The 20561-nt window shown below is 42.4% G+C and overlaps 1 protein-coding gene across 1 annotated transcript in view; it reads right to left on the reverse strand.

Moving 5' to 3' along the window:
- scyl2 (SCY1 like pseudokinase 2) overlaps nt 1-20561 on the reverse strand; it is an 86158-nt gene that overhangs the window by 38428 nt on the left and 27169 nt on the right. The window contains exons 2-3 of the mRNA XM_060902949.1: nt 11992-12187; nt 3581-3738 (exon numbers count right to left, since the gene is read on the reverse strand). Of these exons, the coding sequence (XP_060758932.1) occupies nt 3581-3738; nt 11992-12168 (335 nt within the window). The 5' untranslated portion in view covers nt 12169-12187. The remainder of the gene's footprint in view (nt 1-3580; nt 3739-11991; nt 12188-20561) is intronic.

Raw genomic sequence — 20561 nt, forward strand, 5'->3', positions numbered from 1 at the left:
GCCCAAATAGCCGCGTTTTTTTTTAATCATAACTTGTAAAATAGGCGCCTTCGTGAATTAATATATGGATCGGGAATTACTTTTTATGTTATAAAACATCGCCAAAGATGTCAAAAACATGTCATCAGCACTTTAACTACGATTAACTGTGACACCTGGTGGAATCACCTATTCATCCTATAAATCCACAGACACGAATTTCAAAACCTCAGAATCACAAATCGCTCGTCATGAGTTGTTTAGTGGACGCATTTGTGTGCACACCACACATTTCTCCGCATGTTGAGACTCCTAAAACCTGCTCGTCACAAAGATACAAGCAAGAGCCATTCATCATGTGACTTTGTAGAACTATTTTGTATCCATACAAGAAAAAAAGACAGACAGAAACACAAGAATATGTGGAAGAAACACTGATTGGATTGATTCCAGCCGCGAGGACTGCCTGTTCTGCAAAGAGAACCTGCCAATAATTTCTTATGCAAGTATTATTATTATTATTATTATTATTATTATTATTATTATTATTGTGCTTACACTTAGTCCTCATCCTCTCACACAGATAAATGACAGATCCAGGTTCTGAAATCTACTGCGCTTGACAGATCAATGTGACTATTTCTTGGGTTCTCATCAGTGTTGTAGTCGAGTCACTAAACCTCGAGTCCAGTCTCGAGTCCCCAGTGTTCAAGTCCAAGTCATTAAAAAAAAAAAAAGAAGAAAAGACTCCAACCGCACCATTTGACGGCGGCTGTTTCAGCGCCATTAACATTAGTTTATTCCTGAACGTGACGTATGAACAGGTGAATGTGCTTCTCTTTATCAGGGAGGGTGAAGTATTCTGTCAGAGATGGTTGGGAGACGGATGTAAGTGCAGAAGGTGTGTTTATTAATACAAGTGAAGACGGTAACCAATCCAGAACGGCAGACAAAATCGTAAAACAGTGAAACAGGCAATAGGTCGAGCGAGGCACAAACAGGCTACTGTGTACTCGGCAGAATCAAAGACGAGAAACAGGAAATCAGGAAACCAAACAAGGAAATAAGGCTCGGTAATGTGTCAGCAACGCAACTCAATACTTCGCAAAGAAAGTGTGTTTTCACAGTTTTTATATCGGCGCACTGATTGCGCCTTAATCCTGTGCAGGTGAAAGTCGTTTACAGCGTGCACACTGTCCGGAGCGCGCCCGACAGTCTATCTGACGCATGCGCCAATGCGCACAGGTGTGACGCTCTTGCACGAAATTAGTACAAAAATTAATGTAGATATACAGTGGTGCTTGAAAATTTGTGAGCCCTTTAGAATTTTCTATATTTCTGCATAAATAGGACCTAAAACATCATCAGGTTTTCACACAAGTCCTAAAAGTAGATAAAGAGAACCCAGTTAAACAAATGAGACAAAAATATTATACTTGGTCATTTATTTATTGAGGAAAATGATCCAATATTACACACCTGTGAGTGGCAAAAGTATGTGAACCTTTGCTTTCAGTATCTGGTGTGACCCCCTTGTGCAGCAATAACTGCAACTAAACGTTTCCGGTAACTGTTGATCAGTCCTGCACACCGGCTTGGAGGAATTTTAGCCCGTTCCTCCGCACAGAACAGCTTCAACTCTGGGATGTTGGTGGGTTTCCTCACATGAACTGCTCGCTTCAGGTCCTTCCACAACATTTCCATTGGATTAAGGTCAGGACTTTGACTTGGCCATTCCAAAACATTAACTTTATTCTTCTTTAACCGTTCTTTGGTAGAACGACTTGTGTGCTTAGGGTCGTTGTCTTGCTGCATGACCCACCTTCTCTTGAGATTCAGTTCATGGACAGATGTCCTGACATTTTCCTTTAGAATTCGCTGGTATAATTCAGAATTCATTGTTCCATCAATGATGGCAAGCCGTCCTGGCCCAGATGCAGCAAAACAGGCCCAAACCATGATACTACCACCACCATGTTTCACAGATGGGATAAGGTTCTTATGCTGGAATGCAGTGTTTTCCTTTCTCCAAACATAATGCTTCTCATTTAAACCAAAAAAGTTCTATTTTGGTCTCATCCATCCACAAAACATTTTTCCGATAGCCTTCTGGTTTGTCCACGTGATCTTTAGCAAACTGCAGACGAGCAGCAGTGTTCTTTTTGGAGAGCAGTGGCTTTCTCCTTCCAACCCCGTCATGCACACCATTGTTGTTCAGTGTTCTCCTGATGGTGGACTCATGAACATTAGCCAATGTGAGAGAGGCCTTCAGTTGCTTAGAAGTTACCCTGGGGTCTTTTGTGATGTCGTCGACTATTACACGCCGTGCTCTTGGAGTGATCTTTGTTGGTCGACCACTTCTGGGGAGGGTAACAATGGTCTTGAATTTCCTCCATTTGTACACAATCTGTCTGACTGTGGATTGGTGGAGTCCAAACTCTTTAGAGATGGTTTTGTAACCTTTTCCAGCCTGATGAGCATCAACAACGCTTTTTCTGAGGTCCTCAGAAATCTCCTTTGTTCGTGCCATGATACACTTCCACAAACATGTGTTGTGAAGATCAGACTTTGATAGACCCCTGTTCTTTAAATAAAACAGGGTGCCCACTCACACCTGATTGTCATCCCATTGATTGAAAACACCTGACTCTAATTTCACCTTCAAATTAACTGCTAATCTTAGAGGTTCACATACTTTTGCCACTCACAGATATGTAATATTGGATCATTTTCCTCAATAAATAAATGACCAAGTATAATATTTTTGTCTCATTTGTTTAACTGGGTTCTCTTTATCTGCTTTTAGGACTTGTGTGAAAATCTGATGTTGTTTCAGGTCATATTTATGCAGAAATATAGAAAATTCACTAACTTCCAAGTTCACAAACTTTCAAGCACCACTGTAAATATCTTATGCCAAATTATTATGGCATGTTACAAAAAATAAAGAAAAAAATCCATGTCCTCATCTTCAGTTTATGTCCGAGTCCTCAGTGCTCAAGTCGAAGTTAAGTCACGAGTCCTTAAAATTAGGGCACGGGTCCTGGACTCAAGTACTACAAGCCTGGTTCTCACTGGCTGTTTCTCATCGCTGTACTTACAACTAGTCTCAGAAGGGTTCATATTGATGTGATGTGATTCATCACCGACAATCCAAAACTAATTGGCAAACCGGAAATCCAGGGCTAAAATTAATCATGTACTGTGCACTAGGATAAAGCACAGATGTACAGGTTTGGACAGGGTGAACATGAGGAGATGAACACCTTTGTTCTCCATTCTCTCTTTCATACATGTATTATTCATAGTCCCTTCTCCAAAGCTGAGCCGTGCCTTTTGATGAAGCTCGACACAAAAGAACAGCTATTTCAGCCGAAAGCTATATTTATGCCGAGAGCCAGAGCTTTACTGTTCACAAAAAATAGAGGCGGGCTTTATACGTTTCTCTTCTCTGCCATCAAATAATAAAACAAGCTAGATTTCAGAAAGGAGCGGAGCTAGAAATGGACGTTGTACAGAGTATGCTGTCTGTACAGGTGTGTGTGTGTGTGTGTGTGTGTGTGTGTGTGTGTGTGTGTGTGTGTGTGTGTGTGAGACTCACCTTGACTCTTCTAAAGGATGCTGAACCGTGAGAAGCCGTGGGTGTCGTAAGCGGGTTAGCTGCTGAACTCCTCGTTTGAGCGAATCGATGATCTGGTCCTTCTCAAACTTCTGATATCGGTCAATAACCTTCTTATCAAATACGAAGACTGCTACTTCCTGGATAAACAACACAAGATTTCATGACCGGTCTTTTCCATGTTTCTGATTGTTTAGCCCCTCTAACACACGTGAAATTTCAAATGGCTTCCGATTCACATAGGCCGAATCCCATTTCACCCCTTGGACCAACCCCTTGGCCCTTCCCCTCCATTTTGCGCGTTCACGTGAAGGGGTAGGGGTATCCCAATCCCAGTTAACGCGGAGGGGTAGGGGAAGGGGTAGGGCTTCTGTACCCCTCCAAACGGAGATTTTCCTGGAGCTGACTCCGAACGAAGGGGTTTGAGTGATTTCCCACAATGCCATGTGGATTTCAGCGAGATTTCATGCGGATTTCAGAAAGATGGCGGTTCCCGCGGCGAAAGATTGTCATAAATGTATTTTCTCCATTATTTATGTGTTTTAAGTTGTTATCCAGAGGAAACACGCCGCTTGATTCGCTTTCGAGCTGAGAATGAGCAGCGATTTCTGAAATCCAAGCTGCTGCTAAAAAGCTTTGGGAGTGAGTATTGTTTTCGGTTGCTTGACTGTGTACGTTTTGTTCTGTTATTCTCGCTTTTATTGTTTACATGAGTGTTCTGACACCTCATTCTGTCGGATGTGGTGCACGAAGCGATATCCCATTCAGTGGTGTTAGTTAACAAATCACACTCTGCCAGCAGAGATTTCTGGTTCTGCCTCTGACTGTAGCGGCTGGTCGCAGCCAATGATGCATTTGGTCGCGTTTTGCTAACGTAAACGCTGACGGAGGTACGCGATGACGTATGCGATCGTTGAAGGGCTATCCCAATACGTAAGGGTTGAATTTCAAGCCCTATCCCTTGTAGCTCAGTTTCATGGGGAAGGGCCAAGGGGAAGGGGGAGGGGTAGGGGTAGAAATTAGAATTGGGATTGGGCCTAAATGTGCTCACTACACAGGGTGCAGCACAATTTCATCACAGGCCTACAAGGTAGTATGTCCATTTTTCACCATGATTTATCCATCCATTATCTCTAGCCGCTTTATCCTGTTCTACAGGGTCGCGGGCGAGCTGGAGCCTATCCCAGCTGACTACGGGCGAAAGGCGGGGTACACCCTGGACAAGTCGCCAGGTCATCACAGGGCTGACACATAGACACAGACAACCATTCACACTCACATTCACACCTACGGTCAATTTAGAGTCACCAGTTAACCTAACCTGCATGTCTTTGGACTGTGGGGGAAACCGGAGCACCCGGAGGAAACCCACGCGGACACGGGGAGAACATGCAAACTCCGCACAGAAAGGCCCTCGTCGACCACTAGGCTCAAACCCAAGACCTTCTTGCTGTGAGGCGACAGTGCGAACAATACCACCACCGTGCCACCCCCATGAATTATCTTTATCGATAATTCTCAATTCTGCTTTCCGTCATCAAAAATACAAAGGTTATGATCTAAAACTCTGCAAACGTGTTTCAGTACACCCCTGTTAGGCCACTAAACAGGCATGTGGGGTCATAAAACATTCAAATGTGGACCTTCTGCTTTTAATGAGCCTGTGCAAATGTTATTAAATATAACTATAACTGAGCAGTGAATTTCATTTCTCACGGGCCTAATTTATAAGTGAATGCAGGATTTTAAAAAAAGAAAAAAAGGACAAATATAAATATTCAACATTTATTCTGAAAATAATGTTGGCACAAAGGTGCAGTGGTTCGCGCTGTCGCCTCACAGCAAGAAGGTTCCGGGTTCAAACACTGCAGCCAAACGGGGCCTTTCTGCGTGGAATTTGTATGTTCTTGCATGTTCTCCCCGTGCTCCTGATTTCCTCCCACAGTCCAAAGACATGTGGATCAGATCAACTCTAACTGCCCATAGGTATTAATGTGAGTGGTTATTCATCTCTGTGACAGATTGGCGACCTGCCCAGGGTGAACCTCGCTGGGATTGGCTCCAGCTCACCCATGACCCTAACAGATAAGCAGTATACATGTTATTTCCCAGCTGGGAGGTCCATATGGTGAAATACCGTGACCGAAGTCTTGAAAGTACTGAGCAAGGCCCTCTGGGCCGAGGTCAGTATTCAAGGACGAGGTCATGGTATTTCACCATACGGACCGACCTTAAGCTGGTAAATAATATATTTATTTTTTTCTTTACCAAATTCTAACAGAAAACGAGAGCGCCCGAAAGGGAAAACCAAGCCGAGCCGCCATTTTGAATCCTCATTCACGGCTGTAATGCAAATGGCTTCCTCCTCGGTATACAAGTGCACTTCCATGGCAGGAAAAAAAAAACTACATTTTGCCGCCTATGTAGTCCCCTATTTATACAAATAGGAGTCATTCAGGATTCAGCCATGTTTTTGCTCAGCGTTAGCAACAGTTACAGGTTTTTAGCTTTCTCCTGAAATGTTTTATTTTATTTCTTCTTCCTCAGGGTAGTAAAACTCGCTTTCGCTGTGAAGACTGTCGTTATCGCTATCCATGCTGTAAAATTAATGCTATTCTCCTGAGAAATGCTGGAAAAAATTTGTAAGATTTTTGATAATCTTAGAAATAAATATGATTTTAAAAAAAAAAGATAAATGTTGACAAAAAAAATTCTTTGTTGTTGTTGTGAACGAGCGAGTCGCCAGAGGTCCGTAAGCAGGGTCCCTAACCGGGGTCCGTACTGTAGGATACAGACCCGCTCGGCAGCCAGTCAGAGCGCAGGATTTGGACCACGAAAAAGATAATTAACGGTTATTCCATGAAATCGAGTCGGACATGAGCTGATAGCTGACGAGGCGCGTAGCACCGAGTTGTCTATAAGCCATGTACGACCACAGTCGCGACATTCCCCAATACACAATCCTCCTCGGTCTTCTTTTCCTACAAGTTATGACACGGATAAATCCCCAAAGCTGTAATTCATCAACGGTTCACTTCACATACAATCTGTCGGTCTCCGTTCGATCACAAACCAATAAAGGTTTCCCGAATCAACATTTCAGCAACATCAAAATCAATACAAGTGTCCCCTGCTGCCAGTTTTCTGAATCGAGCTGAAAAGTTCCAGTTTACTCCACCGGCACCTCCAGGATTGAAAGTCACGTGATTGCATTCCTGCGTGCTGATTGGCCAAAGCTCGAAACGGTGTTCATGAACCTTACATGCCATGCTGTTTTATCCATCAGTATCCCCCAATCAACACACCCAAATAAACTTGAGAATAATGATTTGAAGCCACATACTGTATCATAAATTTAGACTTTGTGTACCACTTGTTTAATTTCCAACCGTTACTTACCATGACACGGTGTGTCGTGGGCCTTTACTCCTGCTTTTGTTCCTCATTTAGACAGTTCACATTTAAAACATGGGTGCGTGGTTTCTTGCGGACGAATTCAACGTCACTCACCTTTCAACCAATCAGTGCACAGCAATGCATCATGTGATTTCCAAAATGGCAGCGCCAGAAGAGTAGACTGGAAGTTAGACCGCTTGGATCAATATTATCGACTTGAAAATGAATAACATGTTGGGCCGAGTAATTTTTATTGATTCACGATCAAAATAAGGTTGATGGACTGGCCGTGGAGCTGGAAGTCTACGAAATACATGGGAACCCCCAGCTTTGGGATCGGTCCAAGTCATACACTGCCGTTCAAAAGTTTGGGGTCACCCAGACAATTTTGTGTTTTCCATGAAAAGTCACACTTTTATTTACCGCCATAAGTTGTAAAATGAATAGAAAATATAGTCAAGACATTTTTCTGGCCATTTTGAGCATTTAATCGACCCCACAAACTCAATCTGCTCAAAGGAAGGTCAGTTTTATAGCTTCTCTAAAGAGCTCAACTGTTTTCAGCTGTGCTAACATGATTGTACAAGGGTTTTCTAATCATCCATTAGCCTTCTGAGGCAATGAGCAAACACATTGTACCATTAGAACACTGGAGTGAGAGTTGCTGGAAATGGGCCTCTATACACCTATGGAGATATTGCACCAAAAACCACACATTTGCAGCTAGAATAGTCATTTACCACATTAGCAATGTATAGAGTGCATTTCTGATTAGTTTAAAGTGATCTTCATTGAAAAGAACAGTGCTTTTCTTTCAAAAATAAGGACATTTCAAAGTGACCCCAAACTTCTGAACGGTAGTGTAACTTGTAGGAAAAGACGGCCGAAAAGGATTGTGTTGGGGCGTGTAGCGACTGTGTGGACAACGAGATTGAGTGGAATACCTGTTTTATTCGATCCACATTAACTGGATTTTGAGAAACAGCAATTTTATACATTTTAAATAAAAACGTCTGATTAAATCATTTCCGCTTAGAATGTAAACAAGCCGGCAAAATGACACTAACAATTTGTGAAAAATGCTAGAAGAATAATTCTTGAAAAATAAAAAGGTATGTTCTTGCCATGAAATACTTTTATTCCATATTCTGTTGCTTTTTTTTTGTATTTCTTGGGGTTTTGTTTTCGAGAAGAGTTTTTATTTCATCCTCGGTTGGTTCAGCAACACGCGCCGCCATTTTGTTGTTCTCTACTCACGGTATATGAGCTGATAGCCTCGTAGTAGAGTAGCCAATCAGAGCGCACAACTGCTCATATCCAGTGAATGTAGATAGAATAATATCCATTACTCATGCCATCACTATCATTAGACTAAAAGTATTTTGCAGAAGCAGCTGCATCACTTTACTGCAGTACTTCCGCTGCTGCAAGTACAGTATAACCAACAAAAATCAAACCAATAATGCAGCTGAGTCTGTATGAACACGTCCAGGCAAGTGAATATTTCAGAACCAGTGTCCAACAAACTTATAAGGAGTGAATACTCCAGGCTTTCGTCTAAACCGGGGAACAGGGGCGCTGCGCCCTCTTACTCTCGGCGTGCAGCCCCTTACCGAAATGCCGATTGAACCCCAAGTCACACTTAGGCCATGCACTTATATGCTACTGCACAACATGCAATCTTTCTCAAAACGATCTTTTCTCCGTGAAAACATCCCAGCAACACCACGTGACAATGTCTCTGATCACCAAATACGTTATAATTACTCCAAAAATATTCCAATCATAGTAGATACACCGCCAGACGGTGCAAAAACAAGCCGAATTGGTGTTTTCCAGACTGAGGCGCCATGTTTAGTTGTTTACTTGTCGCGGCTGCTCTCGCGAGATTTGACATGGGTTACATACAAGGTCAGCTGACTTGTAGAGCGAGATTTCTCGAGACTGAATGACCTTTCACCCACCGGCGCGGGAGCTTTTGACAGAAGTAGTTCGCGAGCTGTTTTTGTTGACACTTGGGCATTTAAAGATGTCATCCCGCGGCACGAAACGGAAGAAAGCCAAAGACTGTCCGGGGCAGAAGAAGATTACTTCTTTCTTTTTCAATGTTGACAGACAATTTGTTACAATTTCCCTCTCGGATAGCCTCAGAATGTCCCATTGTAGCCTCAATTTTTCAAAGGCTTCGCACGGCGGGGGGGGGGGGACGGACATCCGGCACCATCCCCCCGCCGCTTCGCTCCCTCGCCATGGTGAGCGCCCTCATACTAAATTTTTCTAGAAAAAACCCTGTACTCCATAAAAAGAAATACGCCTCAAGGATTTCTAATAGTTGTACAGTAGGTACACTCTATGCAAACAAGGTGCGAGAACTGGGTTAGGAAACCAGCAAACTTTTAAGGTGCTTTAGCGCTTTCTACACTAGAGGCGGATGTTTTTTCAGGAATCCTGTTGGTCATGGAAGTCCTGTGAGATTCCCACAGGATGGGAGTTTAGAAGTAATCTGTTGCTTTGTCATGGGCAGCCATGGCCTAAAGGTTAGAGAAGCAGCATTGTGGCCCAAAGGGTTGCTGGTTCAATTCCCTGGACCAACAGGAAAGCCAGTGGCTGAAGTGCCCTTGAGCAAGACACCAAACCCCAATTGCTCCTCAGGCACTGGGTGTGCGAGCTTGTTGTACGTAGCTCTGGATAAGAACTTCTGCTAAACGCCTATAATGTAATATCACTTACTGCCATTACTGAATGTCACATAGCTCACAGGGTCACTTTACTGGTGGTCACATACAGTGTCTTGCAAAAGTATTCATCCCCCTTGGTGTTTGTCCTGTTTTGTCGCATTACAAGCTAGAATTAAAATGGATTTTTGGAGGGTGAGCACCATTTGATTGACAACATGCCGACCACTTTAAAGGTGAAAATTGTTGTTTTATTGTGACACAAACAATAATTAAGATGAAAAAACAGAAATATGGAGTGTGCATAGTGTTTAGTGCCATCCATCTTTCCTTCAGTCCTGACCAGCTTTCCTGTCCCTGCAGATGAAAAACATCCCCACAGCATGATGCTGCCACCACCATGCTTCACTGTAGGAATGGGGTTCTCAGGGTGGTGGGTTTGTGCCACACATGGCATTTCCCATGATGGTCAAACAGATCAATTTTAGTCTCATTTGACCAGAGAATCTTCTCCCATGTGTTTAGGGAGTCTGCCACATGCTGCTGGGCAAACTCCAAATGTGTTTTCTTAAAGCAGTGGCTTTTTTCTGGCCACGCTTCCATAAAGCCCTGCTCTGTGGAGTGTATGGCTTAAAGTGGTTCTATGGACAGATCCTCCCATCTCCGCTGTGGATCTCTGCAGCTCCTTCAGTGTTGTCTTTGTTGCATCTCTGATTAATGCCCTCCTTGCCCGGTCTGTGAGTTTTGGTGGGCGGGGCCTTCTCGTCAGGTTTGGAGTGATGCCATATTCTTTCCATTGTTCTATAATGGATTTAATAGTGCTCCCTGGGATATGTTTTATAACCCAACCCTGATCTATACTTCTCCACAACTTTGTCTCTGACCTGTGTGGAGGCTCCTTGGTTTTCATGTTGTTGCTTAGTAGTGTTGCAGAGTCAGGGTCCTTCCAGAACAGGTTGATTTATACACACATCATGTGACAGATCATGTGACACTGATTGCACACAGGTGGCTCTTAATCAACTAATTACATGACTTATGAAGTGAATTGGTTGGAGCAGCTCTTATTTAGGGGTTTCATACGAAAGGGGGTGAATACTTAGGCACACTCCAGATTTCTGTTTTTTCATCTTAATTATTGTTTGTGCCACAAGAAAACAACAATTTGCACCTTTGCAAGTGGTCGGCATGTTGTGTAAATCAAATGGTGCTGACCCTCCAAAAATCCATTTTAATTCCAGCTTGTAATGCGACAAAACAGGACAAACACCAAGGGGGACGAATACTTTTGCAAGACATTGCAAATAACTCAAGTTGCTTGTAGTCAGGAGAGCAAACCAATGCCACGCCCACACCCCTCATATCAATGATTCTTGGTTCTCAACCAGAAGAACTTTAACGTTAGTTTTGAGCAATTCCAGCATTATGGACGTGACACTTGAACTCAAAATGGCAACAAATGACCCAGTGCATGTTTTATTGTCTCCCAGTATTTAAACAGGTGTTGCATATTTTAAGGCTGTACCATACTGGAGAAGTAATAGAACAAGAACAATTCCCATAGTACATCTAGGGCATGCCAGAAAATGCCAATAAAAGATGCGTTATGGATGTGACAGAAAAAGTATCACTTTTCTTGGGTGACTGTACATTTTTATCAAACTCTGTGAAATTGTAAACCTAATGTCGAAATGGAGATATCCGTTTGATAGAGGGGTCCAAGGTGAATATTAAAAAATCTTTGTTTAAAATATTTTGTATTTCATGCAGAGTTTCGGAAGGAAAAGTCAGCGTTATGGATGTGACGAAATTCCGTTATGGATGTGACGCGTCTGAAATAGACATGGCGTATGTTTAGAAAATCAGCAATTTAACCACCATAACCCTTTGAAAAACTCTCTAAATATCAGCTAAAACTATCAAAGTTCTTAAATAATATTTAGGATGGCTATTGTTTTGCTGTTTTGTGGATTTTAGCATACATTTCTGTGGCTTGTGGCAATAATATAGAATTGTACATGATCAAAGTTGATTTTAGCTTGGGGTTTACATTATAAGAAAGAAAGACTGACAGTGACATATTAGGCTGGTTACAAATTGGTTCAACTTATTCACATCTGTAAAATACAGGCCTAGGTGATATCTCTGGGAGTGGTTTTGATGTATTACATGTTGCTTTATTTTTGCATGGTGAGGTTGACATTTACATGGAATTGCCCTTTTGTTAGCCAACTCCTGGCACTGTTGTATTTGAGTGCCGGGTGCCAGGACCCGATCACTGAGCTTTCACTTCGCTGTCATGTGTTCACTTGAACCGCTCACCTGCTTGGTGGATTTCTTTGTGCCGTTGTAGATTCTCCAGCTCATCCCTGGTCCTCCGCTGGCAATGTGGCGGCCGACTTCAAACTCCCTCGTCACTGGGTTTCCCATCACGGCACTGGTGACATCAGCCGTCACTTTGGTAACGGTGCTCTTTAACTTATTGAGCATGGACTCCATGGTTTAGTCGGCCGTCAACCTGCGAGAATCAGAGAAAAAAAAAAAGTCCATCACAGGGCACCAGATGCAGGCACACATTTCCTAACGTATCCGTGTTTGCCGAATGACCCAACAACATATGCAGACAAGGTTAATTCCCAGTGTTCTCTGGACTGAGCAGCAGTGCCTGGGCACAGAGTCATCCTGAGGTGCTAAGCAACGCAGTGCTATGCTCTCACACACCAAACATCTCACACTCGCTTACTTGTGGACTCTTTCACGCTTGCTCAGATACCCATCTGCTTGCCTTTCTCTCCGCGGGTGAAAAACAAAGGCCTTACAAATCACGGAATGTTTAAACACACGCCTTGCGTCATTCCAGAGAGGCCTTTGAGAATGAAAAGGTGGAGATGATAACCGGTTGAAAGAGCAGAATGAGTTCTCAGCTCGGTGAGCGTCATGTTTGGGAGCACACTGATGAAAACTGAAGAATCGGACGAGGTCTGTCCATCTTAAAACTTTCCGCCGTTGTCTCGCGTCACTCAAAATCTCTGATCCTACTTTTGAAAGTATTCACCAATATAGCAAATCCAGACGTACACAAAACAGAGCTTTGACAACTACACGAAAGATTTTTAGAATTCAAACACGAACTGAAATATGAAACCGGGTTAGTACTAGGACTTAATAGCGGTTTAGGATGGTGTACAAGTATGCGATCTGAGGCTACATCCACACGACCACGGCAACGAGATTTTATTTAAAAAAAAATATCGCGTCCACATGGGCAACGGATCAGTAAAATATCAGGTACATATGGCAACGCAACGCTTGCTGAAAACGATGCAATACACATGGCACACCTCTACGTGCGCTGTAAGACAGTCCCATCGGAGACACCAGAACAATAGAAGAAGTAGGACGCATGCGCATAAACCCCTTCTTCTACCCGGTGTGAAGCACTCTCTGGAACAAGCACACAACAACAAGAAGATGGCTGCAACTACGCGAGGAAATCGTGCCTTCTGTGTGTACAAATTAGTTTTATTAGTGTGCATAGTTTTATATAACTTAATTTTCTTATTGTGTGTGAACATTTTGAAAAGCAGTCTTATCCAATAAAAAAAAGAAATTCAAGAAATGGTTCAGTTACTTGTTTATTTAAAAGAAAAGCTGTATACAAAAGTGAATGCAATGCAGTGGTTCATACAAAACAGCGAGAGTGCTGCTTGTTCTAATGGTTGTGACGTCATCGTAAACAAATCCGTTCTACTCATCCAGACGACTTCGCAACGGCTCCGTTGCCAGATTTTTCCACTCTGGAACCCGTTCTCGTTTTGGGGCACCCAAAACACCGGTGCCATGTGGACACCAGGCCGAAACGATAAACAATTTTATCAGATTCACCTGAATCCGTTACCGTGTGGACAGCCGCTGAGACACAATGAGTATGAAATGAACTGAGAAAGTGGTCAGTATTTATTCCCTAATTACGTACCTTATTCATTTAAACACGACTTGTCTGAATGGGTCTCCCAATAATATTACATAAAATCAGTCTTTAATATTTCTAATACAGTGGTGCTTGAAAGTTTGTGAACCGTTTAGATTTTTCTATATTTCTGCATAAATATGACCTAAAACATCATCAGATTTTCACACAAGTCCTAAAAGTAGATAAAGAGAACCCAGTTAAACAAATGAGACAAAAATATTATACTTGGTCATTTATTTATTGAGAAAAATGATCTAATATTACATATCTGTGAGTGGCAAAAGTATGTGAAGCTTTGCTTTCAGTATCTGGTGTGACCCCCTTGTGCAGCAATAACTGCAACTAAACGTTTGCGGTAACTGTTGATCAGTCCTGCACACCGGCTTGGAGGAATTTTAGCCCATTCCTCCGTACAGAACAGCTTCAACTCTGGGATGCTGGTGGGTTTCCTCGCATGAACTGCTCGCTTCAGGTCCTTCCACATTTCGATTGGATTAAGGTCAGGACTTTGACTTGGCCATTCCAAAACATTAACTTTATTCTTCTTTAACCATTCTTTGGTAGAACGACTTGTGTGCTTCGGGTCGTTGTCTTGCTGCATGACCCACCTTCTCTTGAGATTCAGTTCATGGACAGATGTCCTGACATTTTCCTTTAGAATTTGCTGGTATAATTCAGAATTCATTGTTCCATCAATGATGGCAAGCCGTCCTGGCCCAGATGCAGCAAAACAGGCCCAAACCATGATACTACCACCACCATGTTTCACAGATGGGATAAGGTTCTTATGCTGGAATACAGTGTTTTCCTTTCTCCAAACATAACGCTTCTCATTTAAACCTAAAAGTTCTATTTTGGTCTCATCCGTCCACAAAACATTTTTCCAATAGCCTTCTGGCTTGTCCACATGACCTTTAGCAAACTGCAAACGAGCAGCAATGTTCTTTTTGGAGAGCAGTGGCTTTCTCCTTGCAACCCTGCCATGCACACCATTGTTGTTCAGTGTTCTCCTGATGGTGGACTCATGAACATTAACATTAGCCAGTGTGAGAGAGGCCTTCAGTTGCTTAGAAGTTACCCTGGGGTCCTTTGTGACCTCGTCGACTATTACACACCTTGCTCTAGGCGTGATCTTTGTTGGTTGACCACTCCTGGGGAGGGTAACAATGGTATTGAATTTCCTCCATTTGTACCCATTTCTGAGGTCCTCAGAAATCTCCTTTGTCTCGCCGGCCACGGGGCTCGAACCCGGACCTTCTTGCTGTGAGGCGACAGCGCCATGCCACTCATATGTAATATTGGATCATTTTCTTCAATAAATAAATGACCAAGTATCATATTTTTGTCTCATTTGTTTAACTGGGTTCTCTTTATCTACTTTTAGGACTTGTGTGAAAATCTGATGATGTTTTAGGTCATATTTATGCAGAAATATAGAAAATTCTAAAGGGTTCACAAACTTTCAAGCACCACTGTAACTTCTAAAATAAATGAACGAAACAAAACGTGGCTTCGTTGATGCAAGTTTCTCGTTTTTAAATCGAGCGACTCCACGTGAAGTCACGACTCCTACTTTGGGAACCAGTGTTACGTACTTGCCAACCCCCACATAATTAAAAGCGACAGATCAGATTACGTGACACAGTCACGCCCTTCTAGGGGGATCCGAGGGCACGCTCCACTGGAAAATTTTGAAGGAAAAAAAATTAAAATGGTGCATTCTCCTGCATTCCTAAAATTTTAATAGCTCAAAGGTGTTGAAATTGAAAGGGTCACGTCATATCAGTATCTGGGTATTGTTATTGACGAGTCCCTGACATTCATTCATCGACAAACTTGCATCAAAACTGAAACTTAAATTGGGTTTCTGTTTTCGAAATATATCCTGCTTTTCACTCCAGGCTAAGAGACATCCGTTTTCAGCAAGTTTTATGCCCATATTGGACTATTGGGATCTACTTTTTATGAATGCACCTGACCAGTACTTAAAGAAATCGGACATCATTTTTTACGGCGGCACGGTGGTGTAGTGGTTAGCGCTGTCGCCTCACAGCAAGAAGGTCCGGGTTCGAGCCCCGTGGCCGGCGAGGGCCTTTCTGTGCGGAGTTTGCATGTTCTCCCCGTGTCCGCGTGGGTTTCCTCCGGGTGCTCCGGTTTCCCCCACAGTCCAAAGACATGCAGGTTAGGTTAACTGGTGACTCTAAATTGACCGTAGGTGTGAATGTGAGTGTGAATGGTTGTCTGTGTCTATGTGTCAGCCCTGTGATGACCTGGCGACTTGTCCAGGGTGTACCCCGCCTTTCGCCCGTAGTCAGCTGGGATAGGCTCCAGCTTGCCTGCGACCCTGTAGAAGGATAAAGCGGCTAGAGATAATGAGATGAGATGAGATCACTTTTTACGTTTTATCACTGGCTGCGGCAATCTTGTACATCATTGTACGCTGTATAACACAGCAAATTGTCCATCTCACACTTGTCTTCACGCTTTCACACTGGTTGACGTTTGTTTATAGATCTGTTCTTGGGCTAGCTCCTCCTTCTTAGGGTCCGAGCACCAAGGTGCAAAGCCCTATTGTTTTCGGCATGCTTTTTCATTATTAATTTTTTTCTTCTCCGTGTACCAACTCATTTTTGAGGCACTCGTGATGTTTGAAAAATCACGAATTTTGGCACACTGATCAAATGCGCGTAAAATCACAAAGTTACACTGGGCAAGGGACCGGGCATGGTCCTGGAGCTCTATAGCGCCCCTGAGAACAAGCTATGGTTGAGATGAAGTTGCTCGGATTGGCACGAGATTTGGTGTGATTGATCCTCTTGTGCTACAGAACAAAAAGTTCACTTGGTTGTATCTGACTCCGCCCAACAGGAAGTCAGCCATGCTGGATAAAATGTGGGATTTTTAAACTTTCCCATGTTGTTTTGAGGGGCTTACGATGGCTAAAAACTCATGGAACTTTGCACGTGCGTTTGTCCGATGATATAATTTGAGCTGATATGGTAAATCAGTCTGGGTGGGCTTCATTAACTACATAGCGCCCCCTAGTTCAAAAATACACATTTGACACCTCGAAAACTCAGGAAATTTGGTGCACACGTCAGTCATTTGTAAATGTTACACCAGGTGTACTTTTGTATTTTTTGTCTGCTATAATTTTTATCGCAATATTGTTTATGCTGCCTTCTTGGCCAAGTCACTCTTGGAAAAGAGATTTGAATCTCAAGGAGTTTTTTACCTGGTTAAATAAAGGATATTGACTGACCGATTCGGAGTGCCATATTTGAAGAAAATTGACGGAGAAATCGGACCGACGTACTTTACTTGACAAAACGCTGCTTGATGCTTTGATGCTGGATGATCTGATGACCAAATCAACTTGAACTTGTCATTGCGAATCTTTGTTTTTCCCTTGTTCATGATCACCAGAGCGCATTTGGATTTTACAAATACTGGGGCAATTTGTTGTAACATGGCTAGAACCATAACGAGAACCAATGATATGGTGCAATGAAGCGATACAATTTAGACTCAACATCATTATCATTAGCGCGCCGTTCCATTGGCTCTCGGCTTCACTTTAGAGGACTATTTGACGCTGTATACTGTACTTGTATCCCCTGTGCCGAAAACAACTGAAGCAAGATCAGAAGAGCGAATCCAACAATGCTCACTGATTATTTTGTAATGTGGTATTTTGTAGAACTAAAATCGGTAGACCACCACGTGAATCGGTAGAGTTGGCAAGCACGGTGTTCTCGCAGCTATAAACACAACACGTCTCTTTACTTTCTCTCTCTTGAAAACAAGACAAAAAATAAATAAATAAATAAATAAAATACAGCTGGTCATGTTGCCAAGAAATTGTAAAGTCCTCCATCCTGAAGTCGCATGCTGACAAACCGACTGATACGAAACACTGACCCTGGAGTCTCCAGTCCCAAATGTTAATACATACAGTGGATTTTTTTTTTTTAAAGTGTACACACCCCGTTAAAATATGTTTCTGCTGTTAAAAAAAAAAAAAAAAAAAAAAAAAAGAGACCACAATAAATAATTTCAAAACTTTTCCCACCTTTAAATGTGACCTATAACCTGTACAATTCAATTGAAAAACAAACAAATCTGTTAGGGGCAAAAACAAAAAATAAAAAACGCACAATAAGCTGGTTGCATAAGTGTGCACACCCTTAAACTAATACTTTGTTGAAGCACCTTTTGATTTAATTACAGCATTCAGTCTTTTTGGGTTCATCAATTAAAATGACTCTCATTAACCCCAAATAAAGTTCAGACTTTCACTCAGTTGCCTCCTCCAGCAAAAGCCAGGGTTCACAGAGAGCTTACAAAGCATCAGAGGGATCTCATTGTTGAAAGGTATCAGTCAGGAGAAGGGGACAAAAACATTTCCACGGCATTAGATGGAAGAGGCCCACAGCAACACTGAAGGAGCTGCAGGGATTTCTGGCAAGTACTGGTTGTGTACAACATGTGACAATAATCTCCCGTATTCTGCATATGTCTGGACTATGAGGTAGGGTCAAAGAAAAACATCCAGCCCCGGCTAAATTTTGCAAAAAAAAAAAAAAATCAACTCTCCCAGAAGCATGTGGGAAAATGTGTTATGGTCTGATGAAACCAAGGTTGAACTTTTTGGCCACAATTCCAAAAGGTATGTTTGGTGCAAAAACACCACTGCGCATCACCAAAAGAACACCATACCCACGGTGAAGCATGGTGGTGGCAGCATCATGTTTTGGGGTTGTTTTTCTTCAGCTGGAACAGGGGCTTTAGTCAAGGTGGAGGGAATTATGAACAGTTCTAAATACCAGTCAATTTTGGCCCAAAACCTTCAGGTGTCTGTGAGAAAGCTGAAGATAAAGAGGAATTTCATATTTCAGCACAACAATGACCCCAAAAATGTCAGAGCCCAGACCTAAATCCAATTGAAAATCTGTGGGGTGACCTGAAGAGGGCTGTGCACAAGAGATGCCCTCGCAATCTGACAGATTTGGGGCACTTTTGCAAGGAAGAGTGGGCAAATATTGCCAAGTCTAGATGTGGCAGGCTGATAGACTCCGACCCCAAAAGACTGAATGCTGTAATTAAATCAAAAGGTGCTTCAACAAAGTATTAGTTTCAGGGTGTGCACACTTACGCAATCAGCTTATTGTATGGTTGGGTTGGTTTTTTTTTTCCCCCGAACAGATTTGTTTTTCAGTTGAATTGTACAGGTTATCGTGGCCTCATTTTTTTTTACATCAGAAAATACGATTATTTTAACGGGGTGTGTACACTTTTTATATCCACTCTACCTCCTTATAGAAAATTCCACCCACGCCACTTCTCAGTTTTGTGTCATGTAATCGCCAATAGTAAATATAACACATATTAATCACAGGTGCTCATTTTAATATTACAGCGAGCACTACTGTCTGACTGTCTGAGCTGTTGTTATAGAAAACCTATAAACAAAAAAAACGTTGAGAAAGAAGATGCCCCGCCCCAACTTGTTCCAACACTCAGTTACATCATAAAGGTGTGTTCATGTTTATGGACGACAGAAAGTTACTTCACGTCCTGAACTGCACTGAATCTGTAACATTACTCAACTGAACAGTGTTGGGCAAGTTACTCAGGAAGAGTAATTATTTACTTTTACAAATTACTGCCTTTAAAAAGTAACCAAATTACTTGGCATCAAAAGTCAGTAGTTACATTACGCATGCTACCTTGGTGCACTCCAAAGTGGAACCGCTGATCTGGTGAACTGTTTATTCAAGGGATCCTCCAGCGGATTTACTCGTAAACTTATATTAACTGAAAGTATTCGTAGATTTCAATAGTCAAACGTTCATTTTCGGAGACCAGATAGTGTTCTAGAAAAATGTAGTTCTAGACGGGCCTCCTGCGGGAGGAGTGACACATGCGATGAGGCCATCCTTAAAAAAAAATCCGTTTCCTGTCCACCGGGTGAGCAAAAAAATTTTCAGTCGGGAGGGAGGGATTTTATATATATATTAGGGCTGTAACGATATGCGTATCGAAATCGCGATACGCAGAGCCACGATCAGTATCGCGACACAAGAAGGCAGAATCGCGGTACACCCTTTCAAACTTCTCCTCAGCCCAAAAACAAAGGCGCTTCCAAACTTCAATTTATGAATACTTTACTTTTTATTTAAATGACATTTTAAACTTACTTAAATTACTTTTATTTTTTATATCTATTAGTAAGTCGTTTTTTCGCCGACCTGTGACAATCTTCTGCGAGTCACACAACGTCCACACTCGCCACTGGCAGAGCATTCATTTCTTTTAAGCGGTCGCCATTCTGGTTGCGACGCGGGGAGCGAATCTGTAAACAAGCAGCTCATTGGCTGGCTAGGTGTGCCACAAGCCAATCACAATCACTTGACCGGAAAGGCATGTAGTGTTGCCAGATTGGGCGGGTTCAGGTGCTTTCTGGCTGGTTTTGAACATATTTTGGGGTGGAAAACGTTAGCAATATCTGGCAACACTGAAGGCATGTCTGCTTGGGCGGAAGCCTTCTGCGGCAGTTACATTTTGACACGCGAGCAATGTTTCACCTTAAAAATTCCGTAATTTCCATCTGTTTTCCGCGATCACAGAAAATCATTGGCCCTATGAGAGTGAGACAGTGAGAGAGCCACCCCCCCACCCCCCAAAAAAAATCTGAACGGATTTACACGATTTGGAAAAATGACTTTTTCAGAACCGAAAAAAAACAGAGCTTCCGGCTCAACAGTATTATTTTTGAGAAATAAAACAATCTTTGGATATACATTTGTTCATTTTTGCATACATATTACTCATTCTCTGCAGTGGTCTGAATTATTTGTTATTAAATAGTTAATGTAAGTAAGTAAATGTTAAGTCAAATTTACTACTTTAAAAAAAC

This window comes from Neoarius graeffei, chromosome 21, assembly GCF_027579695.1.
Source record: "Neoarius graeffei isolate fNeoGra1 chromosome 21, fNeoGra1.pri, whole genome shotgun sequence".
Lineage (NCBI taxonomy): Eukaryota > Metazoa > Chordata > Actinopteri > Siluriformes > Ariidae > Neoarius > Neoarius graeffei.